This window comes from Hemiscyllium ocellatum, chromosome 1 (genome assembly GCF_020745735.1).
Source record: "Hemiscyllium ocellatum isolate sHemOce1 chromosome 1, sHemOce1.pat.X.cur, whole genome shotgun sequence".
NCBI lineage: Eukaryota > Metazoa > Chordata > Chondrichthyes > Orectolobiformes > Hemiscylliidae > Hemiscyllium > Hemiscyllium ocellatum.
In genome coordinates, this window is record NC_083401.1 from 17748736 (window position 1) to 17771695 (window position 22960).

The 22960-nt window shown below is 45.1% G+C and overlaps 1 protein-coding gene across 1 annotated transcript in view; it reads left to right on the plus strand.

Moving 5' to 3' along the window:
• The window catches only part of LOC132824729 (BCL2/adenovirus E1B 19 kDa protein-interacting protein 3-like), a 38555-nt gene extending 18829 nt beyond the window's left edge, over positions 1 to 19726 (plus strand). Inside the window, exons 2-6 of the mRNA XM_060839447.1 lie at positions 886 to 1048; positions 10788 to 10872; positions 12150 to 12256; positions 14791 to 14940; positions 17074 to 19726. Coding sequence (XP_060695430.1) covers positions 886 to 1048; positions 10788 to 10872; positions 12150 to 12256; positions 14791 to 14940; positions 17074 to 17122 — 554 coding nt within the window. The 3' untranslated portion in view covers positions 17123 to 19726. The remainder of the gene's footprint in view (positions 1 to 885; positions 1049 to 10787; positions 10873 to 12149; positions 12257 to 14790; positions 14941 to 17073) is intronic.
• Positions 19727 to 22960: the final 3234 nt, after the last annotated feature.

The following is a 22960-nucleotide window of genomic DNA, read 5'->3' on the forward strand; positions in this document are numbered from 1 at the left end:
TCTGCCTCTCAGTAACCTTGCACGAACAGCCTGCGTTACTGATTACATTTCTACTTCTCTTCATTCTGCTCCCTCACACTGACTCTCAGTGCCCTCTTGCACCCAAGCACCCTGCATTACTGATTGTATCTCTGTTGAGCCAGCTCCCTCAGTCTGTCACTCATTAACCCCTTTTTCCAGCACCGTGTGGTGCTGCATTGACGGCACCTCAACTGATATTTTCCAGCTCCCTGAGATAATCATTCAGTTACCTTTCTCCCCAGCACCCTGTGTTCCTGACTGTGTCTGTCCTGATGTTAATCCAGCTCCCTCACCCGGTTAGTCAGTAATCCCTGTCCCCAGCTCCCTTTGTTGCTGACTGTATCTCTACTGGTGTTAATTTAGCTCCCTCAGTCTAACTCAGTGACCCCTCGAGCTTTCTCACACTCTCAGTAATCCGTCTCTTCCCCAGTCCCCTTTTTTTAGTGATTGTGTCTCCCAATTGATATTAATCCAGCTCCCTCACACTCAGCAACTCCTCTCCACCCAGCACGCTGTGTTACTGATTGTCAGGATGATTGCACCTTTAACAATTTTTGTAGCGTCCTGGAACGCTTGGCATCAAACTAATTGTATTTCAAAGTCTGCATTTAAAGGTACATCCTAAAACTTAACTCCGAATCTTGTTAACCACTTCAATACCCCAGCCTGGAAATTCCTCATCACCTTGGGATGAAATTTGGATATAATGGAGGAAGAAGATATGGGGAATTTGGAAAGGAACTGTTGTAAAATAGTCATTTTGTTGTCCCTTTCCCCTCCCCGTCCCTTCAGCAATCCTTTCCCCTGGTTCAGAGATTAAATGGTGATTTTGTCCAAGGTGACTGTGTTTTTTCTTTCTCTCAGGTTCATGGGTAGAGCTGGACTACAGCCAACACAGCAGCCCCAGGGCCTTGGAACACATCCCCTCGTCGAGCTCCATCCACAATGGCGACATGGAGAAGATCCTGCTGGATGCACAGAATGAATCGGAAAAGAACAGTTTGCGGGGAAGCTCCCACTGTGACAGGTGATCCTGACCCATTCCACCCCCTTGGCTCTTTTTTTGCTGGCAGGAAGTGGTGATGTATCAGTCTTAACCTGACCTTGTCACGTTTCTCCAGGAAGCTTGCAGTTATCGGATCTGACATATAAATTGGAAGTCGACATAAAACTAAAACAATTTTCTGGGAACACGAATAGGTTCACAGAATCCCTACTCCACCCTTCACTGAGATCATTGTTCAGCACCCTCCATGGGATACTATTGTATTCCCTGTTTGAAAGTGGGAGGCATGTCAAATAGACAGGGTGGTCTTCCCATGGCCTTCTGCCTCACCTCTGACCTGTCTCCCATATTACAGCAGAGGGGGAGGGCAGCTTGTGGGTCTTTAGGCCTGTTCAGGCCAGGAGATGACCAAATTAACTTCAGTTAGACCACATTTGGAATAACGCAAACAGTTCTGGTCACCACACTCCCCGAGGGATATGGAGTTTTTGAGAAGAGTACAGAAAAGTTTTATCAGGATTTGGAGGGTGTTAGCTATGAGGAGAGATTGGACAAACTTGGTTGGTTTTCACTTTAACGTTGGAGGGGATGACCTGATAGAAGGATATAAAATTATGAGAGGCACGGTGTAGAACAGATGGTCACAGCATTTCTCTCAGAGTAGAAATGCCAATTACCAGGGGACAAAAGTTTAAGGTAAAAGGGGGAGATGTGAGAGGCAGGTTTTTGACACAAAAGGTGGTAAGTGCCTGGAATGTGCTAACAGAAGAGGTGGTGAAGGCAGCTGCAATAGCAAGATTTAAGAGACGCCTTGACAGATGCATGAACAGACAGGGAATAAAGGGATACAGACTGCGGAGAGGCTAAAAGTTTTTAGTTCAGAAAGGCATCATGTATTGGTGCAGATTTAGTGGGCCGAAGGGTCTGTTCCTGTGCTGTTTTTTAAAAGCCACTCATTCAGCCTCTGACAATATTTCACATGGGCAGGGGAAGGCAGAGGCAAAGTAAGTATAGCCCGGCAGTTTCTTTATTTTTTCATGGGGTGTGGGTGTCTTTGCCAGCATTTTCCATCCTGTGCCCTTGAACTGTGGGGCTTGCTCGAGGTTGGAGTGTCCCAGGTAAGCCTCTACTTGGCCGATAATAGAATAACAGGCTATCCTGTTTTTGGCATGATTAGAGGATTGGATAACTAATAGGAGGCTGAGAGTTGGGGTAAGGACGACATTTGCAAGATGGGAATCTGTAACTAGTTGAGTGCCACAGAGAGCCAGGACCACAATTACTTACAATGTATATCAATGACTTGGATGTGGAAAATGAATGTACTGTAGGCAGCTGACACAACAATAGCTGGGAAGGCAAGCGAATGAGGATGACGCTGAATCTGCAGTGGGTAAGTTAGTTGGCAGAAATTTGGCAGATGGAATATAATGTGGTGAAATATGAGGTTTTTCATTTTGGTGGGATTACTAGAGGAGCAGAATATTATTTAAATGGAGAAAGACTGCAGAGAGCTACGATACGGAGGGATTTGGGAGTCCTCATTCACAGTTCACAAAAAGCTAGGATCCAAGTTCACTGGGTAAACAGAACGTTGGCCTGAATTTCAAAGAGTACAGGTGCACAATCCCTTATCCAAAATGCTCAGGTCCAGCTGGTTTTCTGAATAAGTGTCAGTTTGATGGCAAATTTTAAAAAAAATCTTACCGGAGAAGCAGACACACTGAGTAAAACGGGGCCTGAAACAAAATTGAGGCCTATCGGTGCTGGGCCACACTCCCAGGCATCACATCTGAGTGGCACATATCAAGTCGGTGTCAACTTGGGTTAACTGTTTTGCACGCCAAACAACCTTGTTAATGAGAAAAAAAGCTTCACAAAAAAAACCTTCAGATTTTGGAGCTTTTCAGATTTTGGGATTTCGGATAATGGATTGTCTACCTGTATAAGGGGGCTTTGTGACAATTACTCTGCACTAGTCAGAACACAGCTGAAATACTATGAACAGTCTTGGGTCTCTTAAGTAATGCAAGATAGGCATTGGTGACACTAGAGAGAAGGTTCATTAGATTGATGGTGAGTTTGTCTTACAGGTATGGAGAGATTGCCAAATGAAGAAAGGTTGAGTAAGTTAGTCTGTACCCATTGGAATTTAGAAGGATGAGAGGTGTCCTTATTGAAACATACAAAGGAGACTTAAGAGGGAAGAGGCAGAAAGGTTGATTCCCTTTGTGGGAGATGTGTTGCTGGAAAAGCGCAGCAGGTCAGGCAGCATCCAAGGAACAGGAAATTCGACGTTTCGGGCATAAGCCCTTCTTCAGGAAGGCTTATGCCCGAAACGTCGAATTTCCTGTTCCTTGGATGCTGCCTGACCTGCTGCGCTTTTCCAGCAACACATTTTCAGCTCTGATCTCCAGCATCTGCAGTCCTCACTTTCTCCCTTTGTGGGAGAGTCTAGGATCAGAGGGTATCATTTCAGAATAAGGGGCCACATATTTAAGATAGAGATGACCAGGAATTACTTCTCTGAGTCTGGCGATTCCTGGAGTTCTGTACTGCACAGGGCTGTCGAGACGAGGCTGTTAAATATATTCAAGGCTGAGGTAGACAGATTTTTAATCAGGAAGGGAATCGAGAATTCTGGGGAGCAAGCAATAAAAGGCAGGTGATAATGACCAGATCAGCCGTGTTGTCATTGAATAGCAGAGCAGACTCAATGGGCTGAATGGCCAATTTCTGGTCTGATAGCTTGTGGTACCATTTTTTTTTGCCCGTCTGTAACCTGTGTGGGGGAAATGGCAGCATAGTGGTGTTGTCATGCTCTGTTAAACCAGAAACCCAGGCAAAAACTCAAGAGATAGGGATTTGAATCCCATCACAACAGATACTAAAGTTTAAATTAAATTATTAAATCTGGAAACTAAAACTGACTTGAATGGTGACCATTTTTGATTGTTATTAATATTCATCTGGCTCTTTCGGGAAGGAAGTAAGCCAACCTGCCATTCATGGGGCAGCTTTTTCACACAGAGGGTGGTACATGTATGGAATGAGGTGTCAGAGGAAGTGGTGGAGGCTCGTACAATTACACCATTTAAAAGGCATCTGGATGGGTACATGAGGAAGGGTTTAGAGAAATATGGCTGGCAAATGGGACGAGATTAAGTTAGGATATCCGGTCAGCATGGATAAGTCAGTCTGTTTCCATGTTGTACATCTCTATAACTCTACAACATCCTCGTAAATCCTTTCCAATTTAACAACATTTTTCCTACAGCGTAGAGACCAGAATTGAACGCAGTATTCCAAAAGTGGCCAAACCAATGTCCTGTATAACTGCAAATGACATCCCAACTACTGTACTCAGTGTACTGACCAATACAGGCAAGCACATCAAACAATTTCTTCTCTTCATCTACCTGTGACTCCACTTTCAAGGAACTATTTTGTTCAGTCCATGAACAGTTATTAAAGTTTACGTTGTCTCAGTGGTGGTGAGCTGCCTTCTTGAATATTGCAATCCATGTGCTGTAGGTTGACCCACAATGAGATTAAGGCAGAAATTCTAGGATTTTGACCTGGTGACTGTGAAGGAACACTAACATATTTCCAAGTCAGGACGCTGAGTGGTTTGGAGAGGAACTTACAGGTGGTGGTGCTCTTGTCTTTCTAGATGGAAGTGGTCATGATTATGTCTCAGATATTTGATGAATGTCTGCACTGAATCTTGTAGATAGCCCACACTGCTGCTACTGAATGTTGGTGGTGGAGTGAGTGGATGCTTGTGGATGTGGTGCCAAACAAGTGGACTGCTTTGTCCTAGATGTGTCAAGCTTTTTGAGGGTGGTTAGAGCTGCAACCATCCAGGCACATAGGGAGCATTCCAGCACCTTCCTGACTTGTACCTTGTAGGTGGTCGATAGGCTTTGGGGAGTCAGGATGTCTACAGGATTCCTAGCCTCTGATCTGCACTTGTGGCTACTCCAGTTCAGTTTCTAGTATAATATTACTGTGCTGTCACTTCTGCTGAGGTAGTGGGTAAATATTGTCCCTCAGCTAGTAATTACGAGACCCAACTTTATAATAAATTTGTAATTAAAATGTATATCCCTTGGAACCTATTCTCCATGGAAACAAGCTTTTGATTTCAGCATTGACCTACTTTTTGGGGGAGAAGTTCCAAATTTTTCACTTATTTTTGTGTGAAAAACTGCTTCCTAATGTTACTCCTAAATATTGTGAGACTCTTCAATGGGGAGGGAGGTCTCACAGCTCTCCAAGACCCCATAGACCAACAGCACAAAGTAAACTGTGGATCCAATCTCCACTTTAAGGGTAAAACCTTTATTAACTCCCTCAGAAATGGCATAAACTCATTACAGTGGTTTCTCCATAAGGTCCATCATTCACAAGTTCTCTTCTCAGTGCTCACTCTGCCAATGATATCTCCACAGTTCCTATCTTCCCATGATTGACCACGTCACTCTTCTTGTCTGCTGCAGCAGTGTATTGAGGATGGTGGTTTTATACAACTTTCTGAGCCTGCTCTCTGCAGAGGCATTTCTGTAAGTGTATGCTAGAAATGGGTATGATACCTGTATCTTGGGAAGGCAGGAAGTATATGATTAGATTAGATTAGATTACTTAAATTACTTACAGTGTGGAAACAGGCCCTTCGGCCCAACAAGTCCACACCGACCCGCCGAAGCGCAACCCACCCATACCCCTACATATACCGCTTACCTAACACTACGGGCAATTTAGTGTGGCCAATTCACCTGACCCGCACATCTTTGGACAGTGGGAGGAAACCGGAGCACCCGGAGGAAACCCACGCAGACATGGGGAGAATGTGCAAACTCCACACAGTCAGTCGCCTGAGACGGGAAATGAACCCGGGTCTCTGGCGCTGTGAGGCAGCAGTCTAACCACTGTGCCACCGTGCCGCCCACTACACGTGCGGTAATGTGACTTAACTTATGTCCTGGGTGTGAGATGGTGAAATTTTAGATAAAATATCTGGAATAAAAAGTTGGCATAATGGTGACCTTCTAACCGTTGTCAATTGTTCAAAAAAATTCCTATCTAGTTCACTAATGTTCTTAAGGGAAGGAAATCTGCCATCCTTAACCTGGTCTGGCCTACATGTGACTCCTGATCCACAGCAATGCGCTTGACAATGAATGCCCTGTAGGCAGTTTGGGATGGGTAATAAATGTGGGTTTAACCAGGTTCGCCCACTGTAAAGTGGTCAGCCAAGCGGACATCAAAAATACGAGTTAGCAAAACAGAAATTGCTGGAAAAGCTCAGCAAGTCTATGGAGAGCAATCGGAGTTAACGTTTCAGGTTGAGTGACCCTTCCTCAGAATCCTGCCACAGCCCCTGACTGGGGCTGTTAACCTGGTCCAGTCAGGGAACCTTGGCTGACAGATATAACCAGTTGTGTCAGAGGTTCTGTTCACTCTGAGAGCTGGCTCCGGGGGAAGCTGGATCAGGGTCAAGGACTCTCCATGTGTAAATAAAGGGTAACTCAGTGAGGGGATCCTGACCTCTGGAGTTTTTTTCAACCTATATTCTGAGAATCAATGAAAAGAAGTAAGGAGGTTCCTTCCTTGAACTTGGCTGGTTACATTTTGACACAAAGTATAAATGCAATACATATCTTTAAAAAAAACATAGGAAAAGGCTTTAGCATGAGAAAAGCACACAAAATATCAAAGTTTCCTGCTCGAACAGCATCTAGCTGTAGCATTTAAATCCTTATTTTGAACGCACTCCGTTTTCTAAAAGAAAAAAACAAATTGCTGGAGAAACTCAGCAGAGTTGGGAGAGCAAGCAGGGTTAACTGGTGACTCTTCATCAGAACAGGCTCTGAATGTTTCTTCTAATCTACTTTATTGAAATCTTTTAATTAGGGTGATTTAAAATCATATATCAACTCCTACTCTTCTGAATGCCAGGAAATGCGTACCAGCCTACTGTGCATCCTTCCTTAATTTAATCCTTTAAGCCCCAGTGAGTCCATCTTGAGATGTAGTGAATGGGACAGAAAGATCCAAAATGGTGAGTTTGGGGGCTGGGGTGTAGGAGAAAACTAATTACTATCTGAGTCAGCACTTCCCAAATGTTGGAACTGATCCTGTACGAGTGAATTAAGCAGACAATGTGTCAGATTGCTGGCTCAATAAATGCCTACAAAGTCTCAATAAAACCAGCCAAGTGATTTCTACACCATTTGACAGCATCCTCCCTTTTCACATCGAGTCCCAGCTTGTCCTGTAGCCTGACCCTCTCAAAAGAGGATTAGTTTCAGGAAATTCTGCCTAGCCAGAAGAGCCAGAAAACTAAAGTTGCTGATTCCATGGAATTTGCAAGTGGCTACAGTGCACATGGCTGGTGTGGTGATGCCTTTCAGAACTATTAAAGGCACAGTCCCACTGTGACTTGAGATATTTAAGGAAAACTGTGTTGGGGAATTGACCAAAATCAAGACCCTGATTTTAATACCCTTATACCCACCTTAGCTATTAATAGCAGCATGTTCACTTCTTGAAAGGACAATTAAAAAACAAATCTTAGTGTGGAAGCAGGCAATTCAGTCCATCAAGTCTCTCAAGAGTATTCCAAGATCACCCCTTATCCCATAACCTTGCATTTCCCACAGCTAATCTACCTAACCTGCACACTACAGGGCAATTTAGCATGGCCAGTCCACCTAACCTGCACAGAGGGAGGAAACCAGAGTGCCCAGAGGCAACTCATGCAGACACAGGGAGAACATGCAAACACCACACAGACAACTGCCCAAAGCTGGAATTGAACCCAGGTCTCTGGCACTATGAGACAGTCGTGCTAATCACTGAGCCACCATGCCACCCTAGTCTTGAAGAGCTATAGGCAAAGAGTCAGGAGAAGTGGGATTAATTGTCTTGTGGAATAGACCCGTGCAGGCACTCCAATGATGTTGTTGCAGCTCTCTCTAAAAGTAACATAAATGAGATAAAGATGCCGTAGTTCCACCAGACCAAAGGACAGCTCTCTCATTAGAGAGAGAGAGAGAGAGAGAGAGAGAAAGAGAAAGAGAGAGTTAACTGAAGAGTCACTATGCCTTCGGCAAGGGGAGAGGTGGAGAAGATCGAACTTTCATGGCCACCGTAGCCAGTGTGGGTTGCAAGAACTGACAGGACAAACCAGGCTATTCAATCAATTTGGCCCAAGTTACTGCTTATGCTTCACATGATCTTGTTGTTCATCTCACCCAATCAGCGTATCCTTCATTCCTCCTTCTTTATATCTTGATCTAATTTTCTCTTAAATGCCTATTCACTTCATGCACTAAGAGTTCCAGTTGCTCAGCACTCTCTTGGTAATGCAATTGCTCTGAAATTCCAAACTGGATTTACATACAGTTACTACTTTATACTTATGGCCATCAGTTCTGGTCTTGCAGGAAGTGGAAGTATCTCATTAGCACCTGTCCGATCAAACACTTAAAGAACACTATCTTGTCACGCGTCAACTTTGAAAGACATTGGTAGTTGAATGGCGTATTCTGAGATGGATTTTCAAGTTTAATGAAGCTCTAATTGAAATAAGTGAGTATCTGCGAATGTCTGATTGTTACAAAAAGAGATCTTTAACTTTGCCTGCTTTCTTCAGCACATTACTCGTGACTTACAGATCATTAATGTCCTCCAGCTGTGCAGTCACTGGAATATGGGAGTAGGAGTCAGTTACTCAACCCTCATTCTTCAATTCAATTGTGGTTTCATAGAATTACAGAATTGTTACAGCACAGAGGGAGGCCATTCAGCCCATCGTACCGGCACCAGTCTATTATCAAGTGCCAATCTCCCACATTATCCCACATCCCTGAACACCATTTCTATCCAAGTAACCATCCAACGTCTCAATTGAACCTACCTCCATCACATTCCCAGGCAGTGAATTCCATACTCTTTCCTGCTGAGTGAAAAAGCTTTTTCTCAGATCACCCTTCTTTCATTTCCACATCACTTTCCATCTAAGCCCTCTCTTTCTCTTTTGGTTTGTGATTGGAAACAATTATGCTTATCTCCATCATTGATCAGTTCACCTATTGTGTTCTGTAGCCCTTCAAGCCCTTAAACAATCTATTAGTTAAAAAAAAGCAAAGAACTATGGATGCTGTAAATCAGAACTTGTTGGGAAAACTCAGCAGGTCTGCCAGCATCTGTGGAGGGGAGGCAGAGTTAATGTTTCGGGTTTAGTTACACTTCCTCAGAACAATTTATTAGTCTCACTTTTAAGAGCTTTTATTGTCCCAACATCCACAGCTTTATTGAGGAATGGGAGAGATGGAGAATGTCTAAACATTCATTCCTGTTTGTTCTAAGAAGTGCTTCCTGATATCTGCTGCTGAATGGCCTTGCTGTAATTATATCACTTCATTCCAAACTGTGCCACCACCAGGAAAATGAGATTTTGCCTGTACACCCTATCAACACCTTCAAGCATATGCATACATCACAATGAGAACACCCCTTCAATCTTCAATACTCTGGGGAATGTAGGCTGGCAATGAGATCTGTCCTCATAACTTAACCCTTCCCGCCTGTGATACAATAACTAACAGGACAGGGTGGGGGGTGGGGGTCATGTAGCTGGATGGCTGGTTTGTAGGTTCAATTCCCACACTGTCTGAGGTTACCATGAAGGACTCTGCTTTTCACCTTCTCCCCCTGTCTAGGGTGTGGTGACCCTTAGGTTTAACCACCATATCTCTCTCTCTCTCTCTCTCTCTCTCTCTCTCTAATTAGAGAGCAAGCCTATGGTCTGGTCAGACGATGGGAACTTTACCTTTTTAATAACTTATGTAGGAACATTATGGATTTGGAACAGGAGTCGGTGATCTGACCCTTCACACTGAGTCCACCATTCAATAAGTTCATGGCTGATCTGATCATTGCCTCAACTACACATTCCTGCCTATCCCTGAGAACCAGTGACTCCCTTGTCAGTCAAGAATCTATCTGCCTCTTAAATATTTCAATATCCTCCCTTCCACCGTTCTCTCAGGAAGAAAGCGCCAAAGACTCAAGGCCCTCAGAGAGGAAAAAAGTTCTCTTCAACTCCAGTTTTAATGAGAGACCCTTCATATTTAACATGTGGGCCCTAATTGTAATCTTTAAGTAAAGATATCTTTCTGCCAGGCTGTGGGTTGGGTGGGTGGTTAAAGATGAGTGAAGAAAGTGAGGTCTGCAGATGCTGGAGATCAGAGCTGAAAATGTGTTGCTGGAAAAGCGCAGCAGGTCAGGCAGCATCCAAGGAATAGGAAATTCGACGTTTCGGGCATAAGCCCTTCATCAGGAATGAGGAAAGTGTGTCCAGCAGGCTAAGATAAAAGGTAGGGAGGAGGGACTTGGGGGAGGGGCGATGGAGATGTGATAGGTGGAAGGAGGTCAAGGTGAGGGTGATAGGCCGGAGTGGGGGTGGGGGCGGAGAGGTCAGGAAGAAGATTGCAGGTTAGGAGGGCGGTGCTGAGTTCGAGGGATTCGACTGAGACAAGGTGGGGGGAGGGGAAATGGTTAAAGATGAGTGGAAGGTTGTGATTATCTATTACTGTAACCAGTACACCTGGGTATCCATTTCACCAGCAAGAAGGGACCTAGTGAGGAGAGAAGGATTGACCATATTGACGGATTGTGGTGTCCTGACAGAAAGAAAAGGAAGCCTTGAATCCATCCCATGTTAAAGAGTTTTGTTTAACCTGTTTTACAGCCCCCCTTTACTGATGAGCCCCCAGACATCTCATGTTCCTGCCGAGTTTGAGACTGGAAGCATCGGAGATACCAACAGTACTCAGGTATGTGAGGACTCAACAAGGAGAGGGATTTCGAACCTTTTGTGGCTAATTAGAGTGACTCTGAAGTAATAATGTTTCTGCTGTTTTGGAGAATGAACTTAATAGCTCCCCAGGGAAGGTCTGTACTGGCTAGAGAGTGAGAAATGTCAGATCTGGTCTGGATGGGAAAGTAGGAATACCCAACCCGGAAACAACCATTCTTAATGCAAGTGATGGTGTTCCTCCCCTCTGTCAAGAGTTTTGTCAACAAATTCTCTGATCGTATAGAGCCATACAGCACGGAAACCTTTCAGCCCAATTCATCCATGCCGACCAAGTTTCCTAAACTGAACTAATCCCATGTGCCTACATTTGGCCCATGTCCCTCTAAACCTTTCCTATCCATGTACCTGTCTCGATTTCTTTTTTCATTGTACCCTTCTTTACCACTTCCTTTGATAGTACATATGAGCTAAAAGAAACTCCAGCTATGTGGGGAAGAGGGTCTAAAACACAACAGGGATATTATAAATGCTATCACTTTGGGATGACTTGGAAACTAGATGAGCGAAGAAAGATATAAAAGGGACCTAAGTGACAACTTCTTCATGCAGAGGGTGTTGTGTGTATAGAATGAGCTACCAGAGGAAGTGGTGAAGACTGGTAATTGCAATATTTAAAAGGCATCTGGTTGGGTACATGAATAGGAAGGGTTTAGACAGATATGGGCCAAATGGAACTAGATTAATTTAGGATATCTGGTCAGCACGCATGACTTGGACTGAAGGGTCTATTTCTGCACTGTACAGCTCTGTGATTCTGACCAAAATAGGAATTTGTTCACTTAGAATCAAAATTATGGCAGGTACTAGCCGTAGGGGTGTGGCTCAATGGGAAGTGTTTTTTCTAATATCAGTTTGTCTCTTTTCAATTATTTTTTCCCCTCTATTTGTCTTCATTCTTCCATTGTTTATGTCCTTGTTTTTCTCACCTTGGTGTCCAATCCGCACGTGTCATCTTACCACGCCTTTGCTGCCCTAGATTGGTGAACCAAAATGGCTGCCAGAGTCATCTGGGAATGGGTGGAATTTGTTGTTTATTTTTCCAAGTATTGCAGAGTATCTCCACAGCTGTTTCAATATCTTTTTCTTCTTGTTTTGCATTTTCCATATGAACTGCAAATCCGACCATCTGGAAAATCTCAGGGTATTCCTTCCTGTTACTTTCACTGGGAATGCTGTGGATTACAACTGACCTCTTCCTAGAGTGATTAATCCCATTGTTGCATCTTTTCGCAGTCTGATGATGAGAACCAGGAGAGAAGTGGAGAGATTGAGCAATTGTTGAGGAGCAACGCGGAGTGGATCTGGTACTGGTCCAGTCGACCTGAAAATGTACCTCCAAAGTGAGTGGCAATTCTGTACATTGTTCTTATTGACTAGTGGGATATGGGCATCGCTGCCAGGGCCCGTACTTATTGCCCAGCTCTATTTGCCCTTTAGATGCTGTTGGAGAGCTTCTTTCTTGAACCACTGCAGTCTATGTGCTGTAGATAGACCCACAATATTATCTCACCCAGCAACACTGGCTTAGAGGGGAACTTGCAGGTCATGGTGTTTGCATGTATCAGCTGCCCTTGTCCTTCTAGTTAGCAGTGACTGAGGGTTTAGAAGGGGCTGTCTAAGGTATTTCTCTTCCTGCGGTGTTTTTAGATGCAGTAATCCCTGCGGTTGCGGCGCAACTGGAAGGGTCTGAAGTCCACATTGCACCCGGATAAAATGTGAAATTCAGTTAATTGAATCTGTGAACCTCTTGGCTGGCATCCGAATAGAAATGAGGAAGAAGCTGGTGAACTTTAGGGCGGCACGGTGGCACAGTGGTTAGCACTGCTGCCTCACAGCGCCTGAGACCCGGGTTCAATTCCCGACTCAGGCGACTGACTGTGTGGAGTTTGCACATTCTCCCCGTGTCTGCGTGGGTTTCCTCTGGGTGCTCCGGTTTCCTCCCACAGTCCAAAGATGTGCGGGTCAGGTGAATTGGCCATGCTAAATTGCCTGTAGATTAGGTAAGGGGTAAATGTAGGGGTATGGGTGAGTTGCGCTTCGGCGGGTCGGTGTGGACTTGTTGGGCCGAAGGGCCTGTTTCCACACTGTAAGTAATCTAATCTAAAAAAAACTGTCCTAAAAACCCTACTGGTTCACAAATGTCCTTTAATAATGCCAGTCTGCCAAGCCCTTTGATCTAGTGTTCTTATAACGCCAGTCTCAAGGGTCTTCATATGAAATTGGAGTTGTAAAAGGTCATTTCACCTCTTGAGTCATTTCCACCATTCAGTGAGATCATGGTTGGTCTTCTAATTTAACTCCACTTTGTCCCATTACTCCCATATTCCTTAACTGAGGAGTAAACCAGAAACTCAGGGCATAGGATCAAATCCTGCCTTAGCAAATGGTAAGATTTGCATTCTGTAATTAGATGCCAGTCTTAATAATTTGTTATTAGATTCAATTCCCTACAGTGTGGAACCAGGCCCTTCAGCCCAACAAGTCCACACCGACCCTCCGAAGAGCAACTCACCCAGTCCCATCTCCCTCTGACTAATGCACCTAACACTACAGGCAATTTAGCATGGCCAATTCACCAAGCCTGCACATCTTTGGACTTGGGAGGAAATCGGAGCACCCGGAGGAAACCCATGCAGACACGGGGAGAAGATGCAAACTCCACATAGCCAGTCACCCAGTAGTAACTACAAAGCTATTACTTGTGGGATGGCATGGTGGCTCAGTGTTCAGCACTGCTGAATACAGTGCCAGGACCTTGGTTCAATCAAAGAGAACCTTTGGGACACTGTCTTTATGGAGTTTACACTCTCCCTGTGTCTGCATGGGTTTCCTAACATAGTCCAAAGATGTGCAGGTTAGGTGGATTGGCCATGCTAAATTGCCCATAGTGTCCATGGGAATAATGCATAGTTATAAGGATGGGGTGGTTTCGGTGGGATGCTCTTCGGAAGGTTGGTCTGGACTCAATGGGCCGAATGGCTACTTCCATGCTGTAGGGATTCTGTTTATTGTTGTGGAATCTCGTCTGGTTCACTTATGTTCTTCAGAGAAGGAAACTGCCATTCTTCTCTGGTCTGACCTACATGTAACTCCAGACCCACAGCAATGTGGTCGATGCTTAATTGCCCTCTGAGCAATTAGGTATGAGTAATAAATGTTGGCCTTGCCAGCAAATCCCACATTCCATCAAGCCATTTCTTAAAAATCTCCTAGTGACCACAAATTTATCCTTTTCTATCTTGAATCTGCTCAATGACTGAGTGTCCATAGAATTATGTATCAGGAAACCAGAGCAGGAGTAGACCATTTGGCCTATTCGACCTGCATCATCATTTAACTAGATCATGACTGATCTCTTAACCTCACAGCCATTTTCCTAAATTGTTCCCATATCCCTCGAAGTCATTAAGTCATTCAGAAATCCATCAATCAATCTCGGGTAGGGAATTTGAAACTCTTATTGTGAGATGGTGACCCCATTTTCCAGCCACTGGAACCAAACTCTCATCAACTTTCCTGTTACTCTCATCTCAGATCACAGATTGGCTACATGAATCTGAAGCAAGGCTGTTCTGAAACCAATGGGCCAATTCAAATGCAAGCCCAGAATGTCAGGAGAACCTCAGTGACCCCAGTGGATAATCATTGGGTTGTGATCAAGTCAGAATCATAGGAGGATGGTTAACCCTAGATAATGCATGTCCCTTTCATTAGCCTAAAGCAACTCACACTGCTACTCTGACAAAATTACCTTATGCAGGACAAACTGTATGAGGCACTTCATCCAAAAGATAACATTGTAGAGGCTCAGAGTAAATGCTTTGACTGGATGGAAGTGACAAATGCATCTTGTTTTTTTTGTTGTTGCTCTTAGGGAATTTGTGTTCAAACATCCAAAATATTGTTCGAGCTTGAGTGTACGGAAGACAGGCGTGATGAAGAAAGGAGGGATCTTCAGTTCCGAGTTTGTAGTGTTCCTCATCCCATCTCTCCTGATCACTCACCTGCTAGTGCTGGGAGTCGGGTATGTCCATGATTAATGTCTTGCATTCGTGCTGCGCATAGTGTATCCTTAAAAGCCTGGTCTTTTGGCACAGTTTGTAACACCCCAACCTCTTAACGAGAAGCTCCAGGTTCAAGCTCCACCTCAGAACTTGGTTTGCAGGGAGGGGCGAGTGGGGGGGTATCTTAAATGCAACCGAATAATTTGATTCTCAATCAGTAAGTCCTTGGGCAGGTAATAAGAGCAGGAGAAATCCCCCATCAGTCAGAACTGTGGCAGTATAGCAGCATTTTCATGTTAAAAGACTCATTACACAGGTTCTTGTCTTGAGTAAGTGTCACCCTTGTTCGAAGACACTACCTCACACACACACGCGCACACACGTTCGAGCATGCCTGTACGCACTCACATGTATGCATATGCACACACACACACACACACACACACACACACACACACACACAGTCGAGAGTGTGGTGCTGGAAAAGCGCAGCAGGTCAGGCAATACCCGAGAAGCAGGAGAATTGACATTTCGGGCTTAAGCCCTTCATCAGGAATTGCAGTCCTCACTTTTTCCTAAATGGCACCATACACTCAACACCTATACATACATACCTATTGTTACTGAATGCTATCATTTGATAATTTCATTACACAGTCTCAGGAATTTGAAGCCACCATTGTTAGTTTTGACTATGTTCCACTGAATCTATAACACAGAAACAAGTCACTCCGTCTCACTGATCAATGCGGGAATTTATTCTCCACATGAACCTCCTGCTATTCTGTCTCCTCAGCATATGTTTCTATTATTTTCTCCTCCTTGTGCTTGTCTAACCTTTCCTCAAATAAGAACATCAGTCAGAAGAACAGAAGTAGGCCATTCAGCCCATCAAGTCTGTTCTGCCATTCAATGAGATCATGGTTGATCTGATTATCCTCATGTCCGCCTTCCTGCCTTTTCTTCACAATTCTTGATTCTCACACCGATTAAAAATCTACCTCAACCTTGAATATACTTAAAGACCCAGCCTTGGCAGCTGTCTGTGGTAAAAAAATTCCAAAGGTTCACCAACCCTTTGAGAAGAAGTTGTCCTTAGCATCCCTACAGTGTGGAAACAGGCCCTTTGGCCCAACAAGCCACATCAACCCTCCAAAGAGTATCCCACCCTGACCCATTCCCCTACATTTACCCCTGATTAATGCACCTAACCTACACATCTCGGAACACCATGGGCAGTTTAACATGGCCAGTTCAGCTAATTGGATCTTTGGATTGTGGGAGGAAACCTGGAGCACCCGGACGAAACCCACGCAGACACGGGGAGAATGTGCAAACTCCACACAGACAGTCGCCTGAGGCGGGAATTGCACTTGGGTACCTGGTGCTGTGAGACAGCAGTGCTAACCACTGAGCCACCGTCCTCTGTCTTGAATATGAAATTATTCTGAAGTTATATCCTCTACCATATATCTATGCTATTCACTTCACCTATTCTTGGGTGGCCTTTCCACATGCCTACCTCTATGGGGCAAGGTCAGAAGTCACATGAAACCAGGTTATAGTCCAACAGGTCTGTTTGAAATCACAGACTTTCAGAGCGCTGCTCGTTCGACAGGTAACGATGACTTCATCTGATGAAGGGCAGCGCTCTGTAACCTTGTGATTTCAATAAACCTGTTGGACTATAACCTGGTGTCATGTGACCTCTGACCATGCCCATCCCAATCCAACACTGGCACCTCCATGCCATACTACGGTATCGGTAAAGGGGTTTTTCCTGAAATCCCTATTGAATTTATTGGTGTTGATTTGATATGTATAGTCTCCATGGTTTTCCGCTGATTGCATTTGGAAACATGTTCTGGAACAGTACGGACAGGGGAATTTTCCATTCCCATATTCTGCGATGTCACCCATGGGAAAACCGTCTAGGCCATTTAATGTTTAGGGGTGGTGGGGGTTCGACTGACCCAGGCTGTGACGCCTGACCCAATCGGGGGGATACTTGAAGTGCCTACTTAGGGGAGAAAGCCCTTTCAATGCATGGCCTCTGTTGCCACGTAGAAAACGCAGCAGCTAATTTGTGCGGCTCGATGGCAATGGTAACCCACCTGATGCTGTTTGATTTTGCTCTGTATTTCCCACTGTAGAATATATATCGGCAAGCGATTGGCTGCATCACCAGCGAGCACCTTGTAAGTACCCTCCAAGAAGATCAGTCCGTACCTGACCAATGGCAGAGGTTTGACACCGAACTCCTCAGTCATCCCCTCGGTTCGACGGACATCTGCAGCAGGCCCCGATACAGTGATTCGAAGTGTTTTCGCAGTTACTTTACACCCCATCTCGACCCACCCTGACTCCTTGTTTGAATGTTTGCTTTGCTCCCCCACCCCAACCTGTAATTATCCTCATTGCGTTATCTCCGGCAGCACGGGTAGTTGGCTGCTGCTGTACCTGGGCTCTCGCGGGTGCAGGTGGAATCTCTCTTAGTAACACACGTCTTGCACTCGGAACCTCTGCCGCAGGCTGTGTGTGTGTGTGTGTGTGGCCCATGTGTGTGAGTGTGTAGGTGTGTGCACTCGGGTCAACTCACAGCCACGCGTATGCACGTCCCTCCTGTATTCAAGTCCTGGAAAACATGTTTCCCCAGACCCTGAGTCATTTTATCGGAGGGTTTAAAAAAAATGTCACTTGGCCTCCCTCCACATTAACACCGATGCATCTTGACAGTGATTTTGTCTGCCTGGTGTTGCCAAAAAGGAAACCCCAGCTTCACTTTGACCAGCGCCCATCAATCCAGACTTGTTGGGAAATCTGCGATGCTGTCCTGGTAATGGCAAGGAAAGCAAGTTAATTATTATGCATTCTTTTTTTAAAAAAAACCCAAAAATTGGCGGGAAACCAGTTCAAGAAGGGCAGTTAGGGAAGAGCCTTGAACACAGTGTTGATCTTGTCAGCATCCTGCAAGTGAATACAAGCAAGATATGTAAATCAGCGAGTTCAGGTTGAGCCACTTGAACGTGAACCCTAGAAAAATGATCATGGTACACAGGCTGAGGAGAATAGTGGAGGGTTGGGGGTCAACAGTGCTCCTGCGGACCATTGTTGCAGAAGATAGATTTTTCGCTGCATCTCCCTGTTGTAGAACGGGGGGATTGACTGAAAATGGAACGGTTTGCATAACCAGTCGCTGATGCTGTGCAACTCTCTTAGCACCAAGGTGAGAGTTGTTTGGCGCACAAAAGTCAGATGATATACATCCACACACTGCTGACTGATTGGTGAGTGAACCCAGAATGACCTGAACCCGAACATGAATTAAACCTTAAGATGCATGTCTCCATGAAGTCGATTCTGGGTAGCTCCGATGCAGGACTGTGCTAGTTCTGATGCAGCTGTGAAATCTGTCACGTTCTGTCATTCCATTTAGAACCCAGTAGGGTCAGTTGCCTCCCTCCCTTACTCTGCTCAAGGCAGTACCTCGTGGGCACCGTAACAAGTGGATGAATAGATCAGACACTGTGTTTTCAGTTTGGGACTGAAGTAACTCCCAGCTCCCACAGAAGGCACTTTCAGGAAATGAATTTGAGCAGGTGGAGCTTTCAACTCTCAGCCCACCCTTCCCCTGTTTAAGGAAGAACATTTGATCCACTCAGGGACTACATTTTCCCCTTATCCCTTCACAGCAAAGGGTCTGCTGCTTTAGTGACAGTGCTTCTAGCTTAGAAAACAGACTGCAGCTGATTGAAAAGAAATACAAATTTGGGCACCTTAAAGCTACGCTTGAAGCGTTGTACTAATGTGGGAAACCGATTGCACACAGCAAGATCCCACAAGCAGTGATCAGATAACAGTCAGGATGTGCTTTGTAGTGATTTTGGTTAAGGGATTAATATTGACCTGGATGCTATACTCCCTACTCTTCGAAATGATACCACAAAACCAAACGCCTCTCAAATAGCACCTCTGACAGTGTGGCACTCCATCATTACGGCACTAGATCTTACACTCAAGTCTCTGGCGTGGGTCTTGAACTCACCACCTTCTGAGTCAGGTGCGCTGTCACTGACTGAACCACAGCTAAAAGGGCGTCTAATCAGCAACCTTAGCCCCCTGCCTCTGTCACCACAACCCAGGGCCCAAACAGATTTCACTGGGTTTTGTAGGATGATAGCTGTGTCGTATTTCCTGCACACCTGATATAAGGAGTCGATTAGCACAGTTGACTGGATAACTAGTTTGCAATGCACAAGAATGCCAATGGTGTGCATTTGAGTCCTGTGCTAACTGAGATGCCTAGCGAGAGAACAACCGCATTTTCCTTTGCGATTATAGCAATTGCAACTATACCTGGCTGTTGCTGGGTAGCGTTTCGTGTGTTCCTACTGGCTTCCAGGTAATGCCGACTCCTGACCTCCATGACAAAGATGGTCAAACTCAACAGCAAGCAGCCATTGAATTTTCACCCCATAACTATTCTGAAATGAACAATAGTCATTGAATGGACATTGAGTGCAAACCGATTTTTATTTTGCACCAGTTAAGCAAATATAATGATATCATCATTATAATATTCTAGTGTACCTGGCATCTGAAACTGATGATGTCCATCACAGTGAGTATTTAGATGATGGTGAGGTGAGGGTTATTTTAGTTCCGAATTCTCCTAAGAATACCTTTTTAAAATGCCAGCATGACTTTTACCTCCAGTACTGTAGCCAGGAGTCACTTTTTATTTGAGGCTTTTTAATGTTGCTCTTAAATTGACGTTTTACTAAGTTTGCAGCTGCAAATGTGTTGCTGGTCAAAGCACAGCAGGTTAGGCAGCATCTCAGGAATAGAGAGTTCGACGTTTCGAGCATAAGCCCTTCATCAGGAAATGAAGGGCTTATGCTCGAAACGTCGAACTCTCTATTCCTGAGATGCTGCCTAACCTGCTGTGCTTTGACCAGCAACACATTTGCAGCTGTGATCTCCAGCATCTGCAGACCTCATTTTTTACTCGAAGGTTTTACTAAGTTTGACTCTTCTGTCAAAGTGGTCCCATTGCCAGTACTGCAGTTCCTGCTTTTTGCAATATGCCCTGCTCCTTTTTCCGTGGCATTGCCATTCAGCTTCTGCCTTTGGAAGTTAAAAGGTCCAAGTTTCTCCAGTCTCTGTTTCCCAAATAGCGCAGCTCTCCCACAACCAGCGATCAGTGGAAATGCCCGCACTCGACATTGCTTCTGATTTTCACCATCTCTCTCTTTAACAAATACCTGGACCTAGCTAATTTGGGAATGAAATCAGGAAGAGCTTTGCCCACTTAAAGCGCATTAGTGACTGGACTTGGAAAAATTCCAAAGCTCTTCAGGATCAAAGATATTTGAGCAAAATAGTGGGATCTTCATTATCTAGACTCCAATCATTTGCCAGTCTGATTACCTACCAGAAACCTCACTGGATGAGGGCGCTCCGTGATGGTGTATGAGAGAGATCCCTTTTTAATAGTTAATGACTGGAATTAAGTTTTGCAATTAAAAGATCTGTAAATATGCTTCAGCTTATAACCCCCAGTGTAAAAAGTAATTAAACCTGAGTAATGAAAGACTTCTGTTGATTACTTTGTTTCGTCATTAAATTGCTTCCCATTTCTCCCTCACCCATTTCGTCAAACAAACTCACAGCAATATGCTTCCTTTAGTTTTGCCTTTTTTTCAGGTCCATCCTGAACCTGCCACTCTTACTCCTGTCCAAGACCGGGCAAAATTATTTCATTACAATGGGGATTACCGAGTGGCATGGAGTCTCATTCTCACTCAGCACAAAGGGTAACTGAATAGCAGGCGATCCCGGCTAGTTAAAGTTTTACCATCCCCAAGGATGCAAACAGATGAGAAACCATAGGAATAAGGAGTGGGAGCAGCCATTCGGTTCACCCCTCCCCCTGAGCATGGTTGGCCATTCAGTAAGTTCTTTGGGGATCTGATTGTCACATCGTCTCCACTTTCCTGCCTGCTCCCACTGTTTCCCAATCTTCTGGAAAGGCATGGAAAGGAATAAGCAGTCAGCGTGTATCACTGCTTCAAATTGGGTTGGCTCAGTGGTTAGCACTGCTCCCTCACGGGACCTGGGTCCAATTCGACCCGCAAGTGACCGTCTGTGTCGTGTTTGCGTGTTCTCCCTATGTTTCTGGGCTTCCGCAGCAGCAGGAAGAGCGGGAGCTTGGACCACGGGCCTGCTGGGAAAGGTGAGTCACAAACGTAAATCTTTAAAACCTTACCTTGAGCGTCGGGTGCCTCCATTTCTGTTTTCAGCATGCAGGAAGAAAGGGAGCTTGGACCAGGGGCTTGCTGGGAAAGGTGAGTCACTAATTCTAAATCTTTACATCTGACATCGGAGAGCAGAGGTTTCTGGGAAAGGAGAGACTTTTCCTCCCCCTCGGCTATATAAGGGAGTGTTTTCTAAACCCGAGAACCTACCCTTGTAGAGCCTCCCACCCATCCACCTCCTTGAGCATTAAAAATCAGGGACACATCAGGTAAGGTCTCTTCTTATTTCCTTTCTCATAAGGGGATGGTAGTGCAGGGAGAGGAATGTTCCTCCTGCATGATGTTTGAGGTGAGGGACGCCATTACTGTCCCATCCAAGTACACCTGCAGGAAGTGCACCCAACTCTGGCTCCTCCAAGACTGCGTAAGGGAACTGAAGCAGGAGCCGGATGAACTTTGGATCACTCGGGAGGCAGAGTCTATGATAGTAAGAGTTACAGGGAAGCAGTTACTCCTAGGACAAAGAAAGCTGGGTGACTTAGAAGGGAGAAAAAAAACAGTGCAGGGGTCCCCTGTGGTCATTCCCCTGAAAAACAAGTATACCATTTTGGATACTGTTGTGGGAGACAACTTACTGTGGGCATGCACTGGGGTGCAGATCTCTGGCACAGAGCCTGTCCCTGTTGCACAGAAGGGAAGGGGGAAAAGGAGAGTGTCAGTCATTTGGGACTCAATAGATGGTCAGAAGGTTTGTTGGGAATGAACGAGTCTCACGTTTGGTGTGTTGCTTCCCAGGTGCCAGGGTCAGTGATGTCTCAGATCGTGAAGGGAGAGGGTGATCAGCCTCAAGTCATTGTCTATGTAGGCACCAACGACATAGGTAGAAAGTGGGATAGGGATTTAAGGCAGGATTTCAGGGAGCTAGGGTGGAAGCTGAGAGCTAGAACAAACAGAGTTGTTATCTCTGGTTTATTACCCTGCCACGTGATAGCGAGGTGAGCAAGAGGGAGAGATATCAGCTCTACATGTGGCTGCAAAGGGTGCAAGAGGGAGGGTTTCAGGTATATGGATAATTGGGGCCAATTTTAGGGAAGGTGGGACTGTCTTCACTTGAACCAGACGGGTACTAATACCTTGGGTGGGAAATTTGCTGGCGCTATTTGGGTGGTTTTAAATTAGCTCAGCAGGGGGATGGGAACCTGAGGTGTAGTTCCAGTGCACAGGAGGATGACAGTAGGGAGGACTTTGACAGCATTTCACGGTCACAGGAATGTGCCTGGCAGACAGCAAGCTGGATGAAGTGTGTCTACTTCAATGCCAGGAGTATCCAGGATAAGGTAGGTGGGCTTGCAGCATGGATAGGTACCTGGGACTTCGATGGTGTGGCCATTTTGGAGACATGGGTAGAGCAGGGTGAGGAATGGATGTTGCAGGTTCCAGGATTTAGATCTTTCATTAAGATTAGGGAAGGTGATAAAAAAGAGGGAGGTATGGCTTTGTTCATCAAGGACAGTATAATGGTGGCTGAAAAAACTTTTGACGAGGACTCGCCTACTGAGGTGGTATGGGCTGAGGTTAGAAACAGGAGAAGAAAGGTCACACTGCTGGGAGTGTTTTATAGCCTCCTCAAAGATCCAGGAGAGGATTGGCAAATCGATTCTGGGTAGGAGTGAAAGGAGCAGGGTGGTCATTACGGGGGACTTTAACTTCCCCAACATTGACTGGAAATGCTAGAACGTCGGGTGGATCAATTTTTGTCCAATGTGTGTAGGAGGGTTTCCTG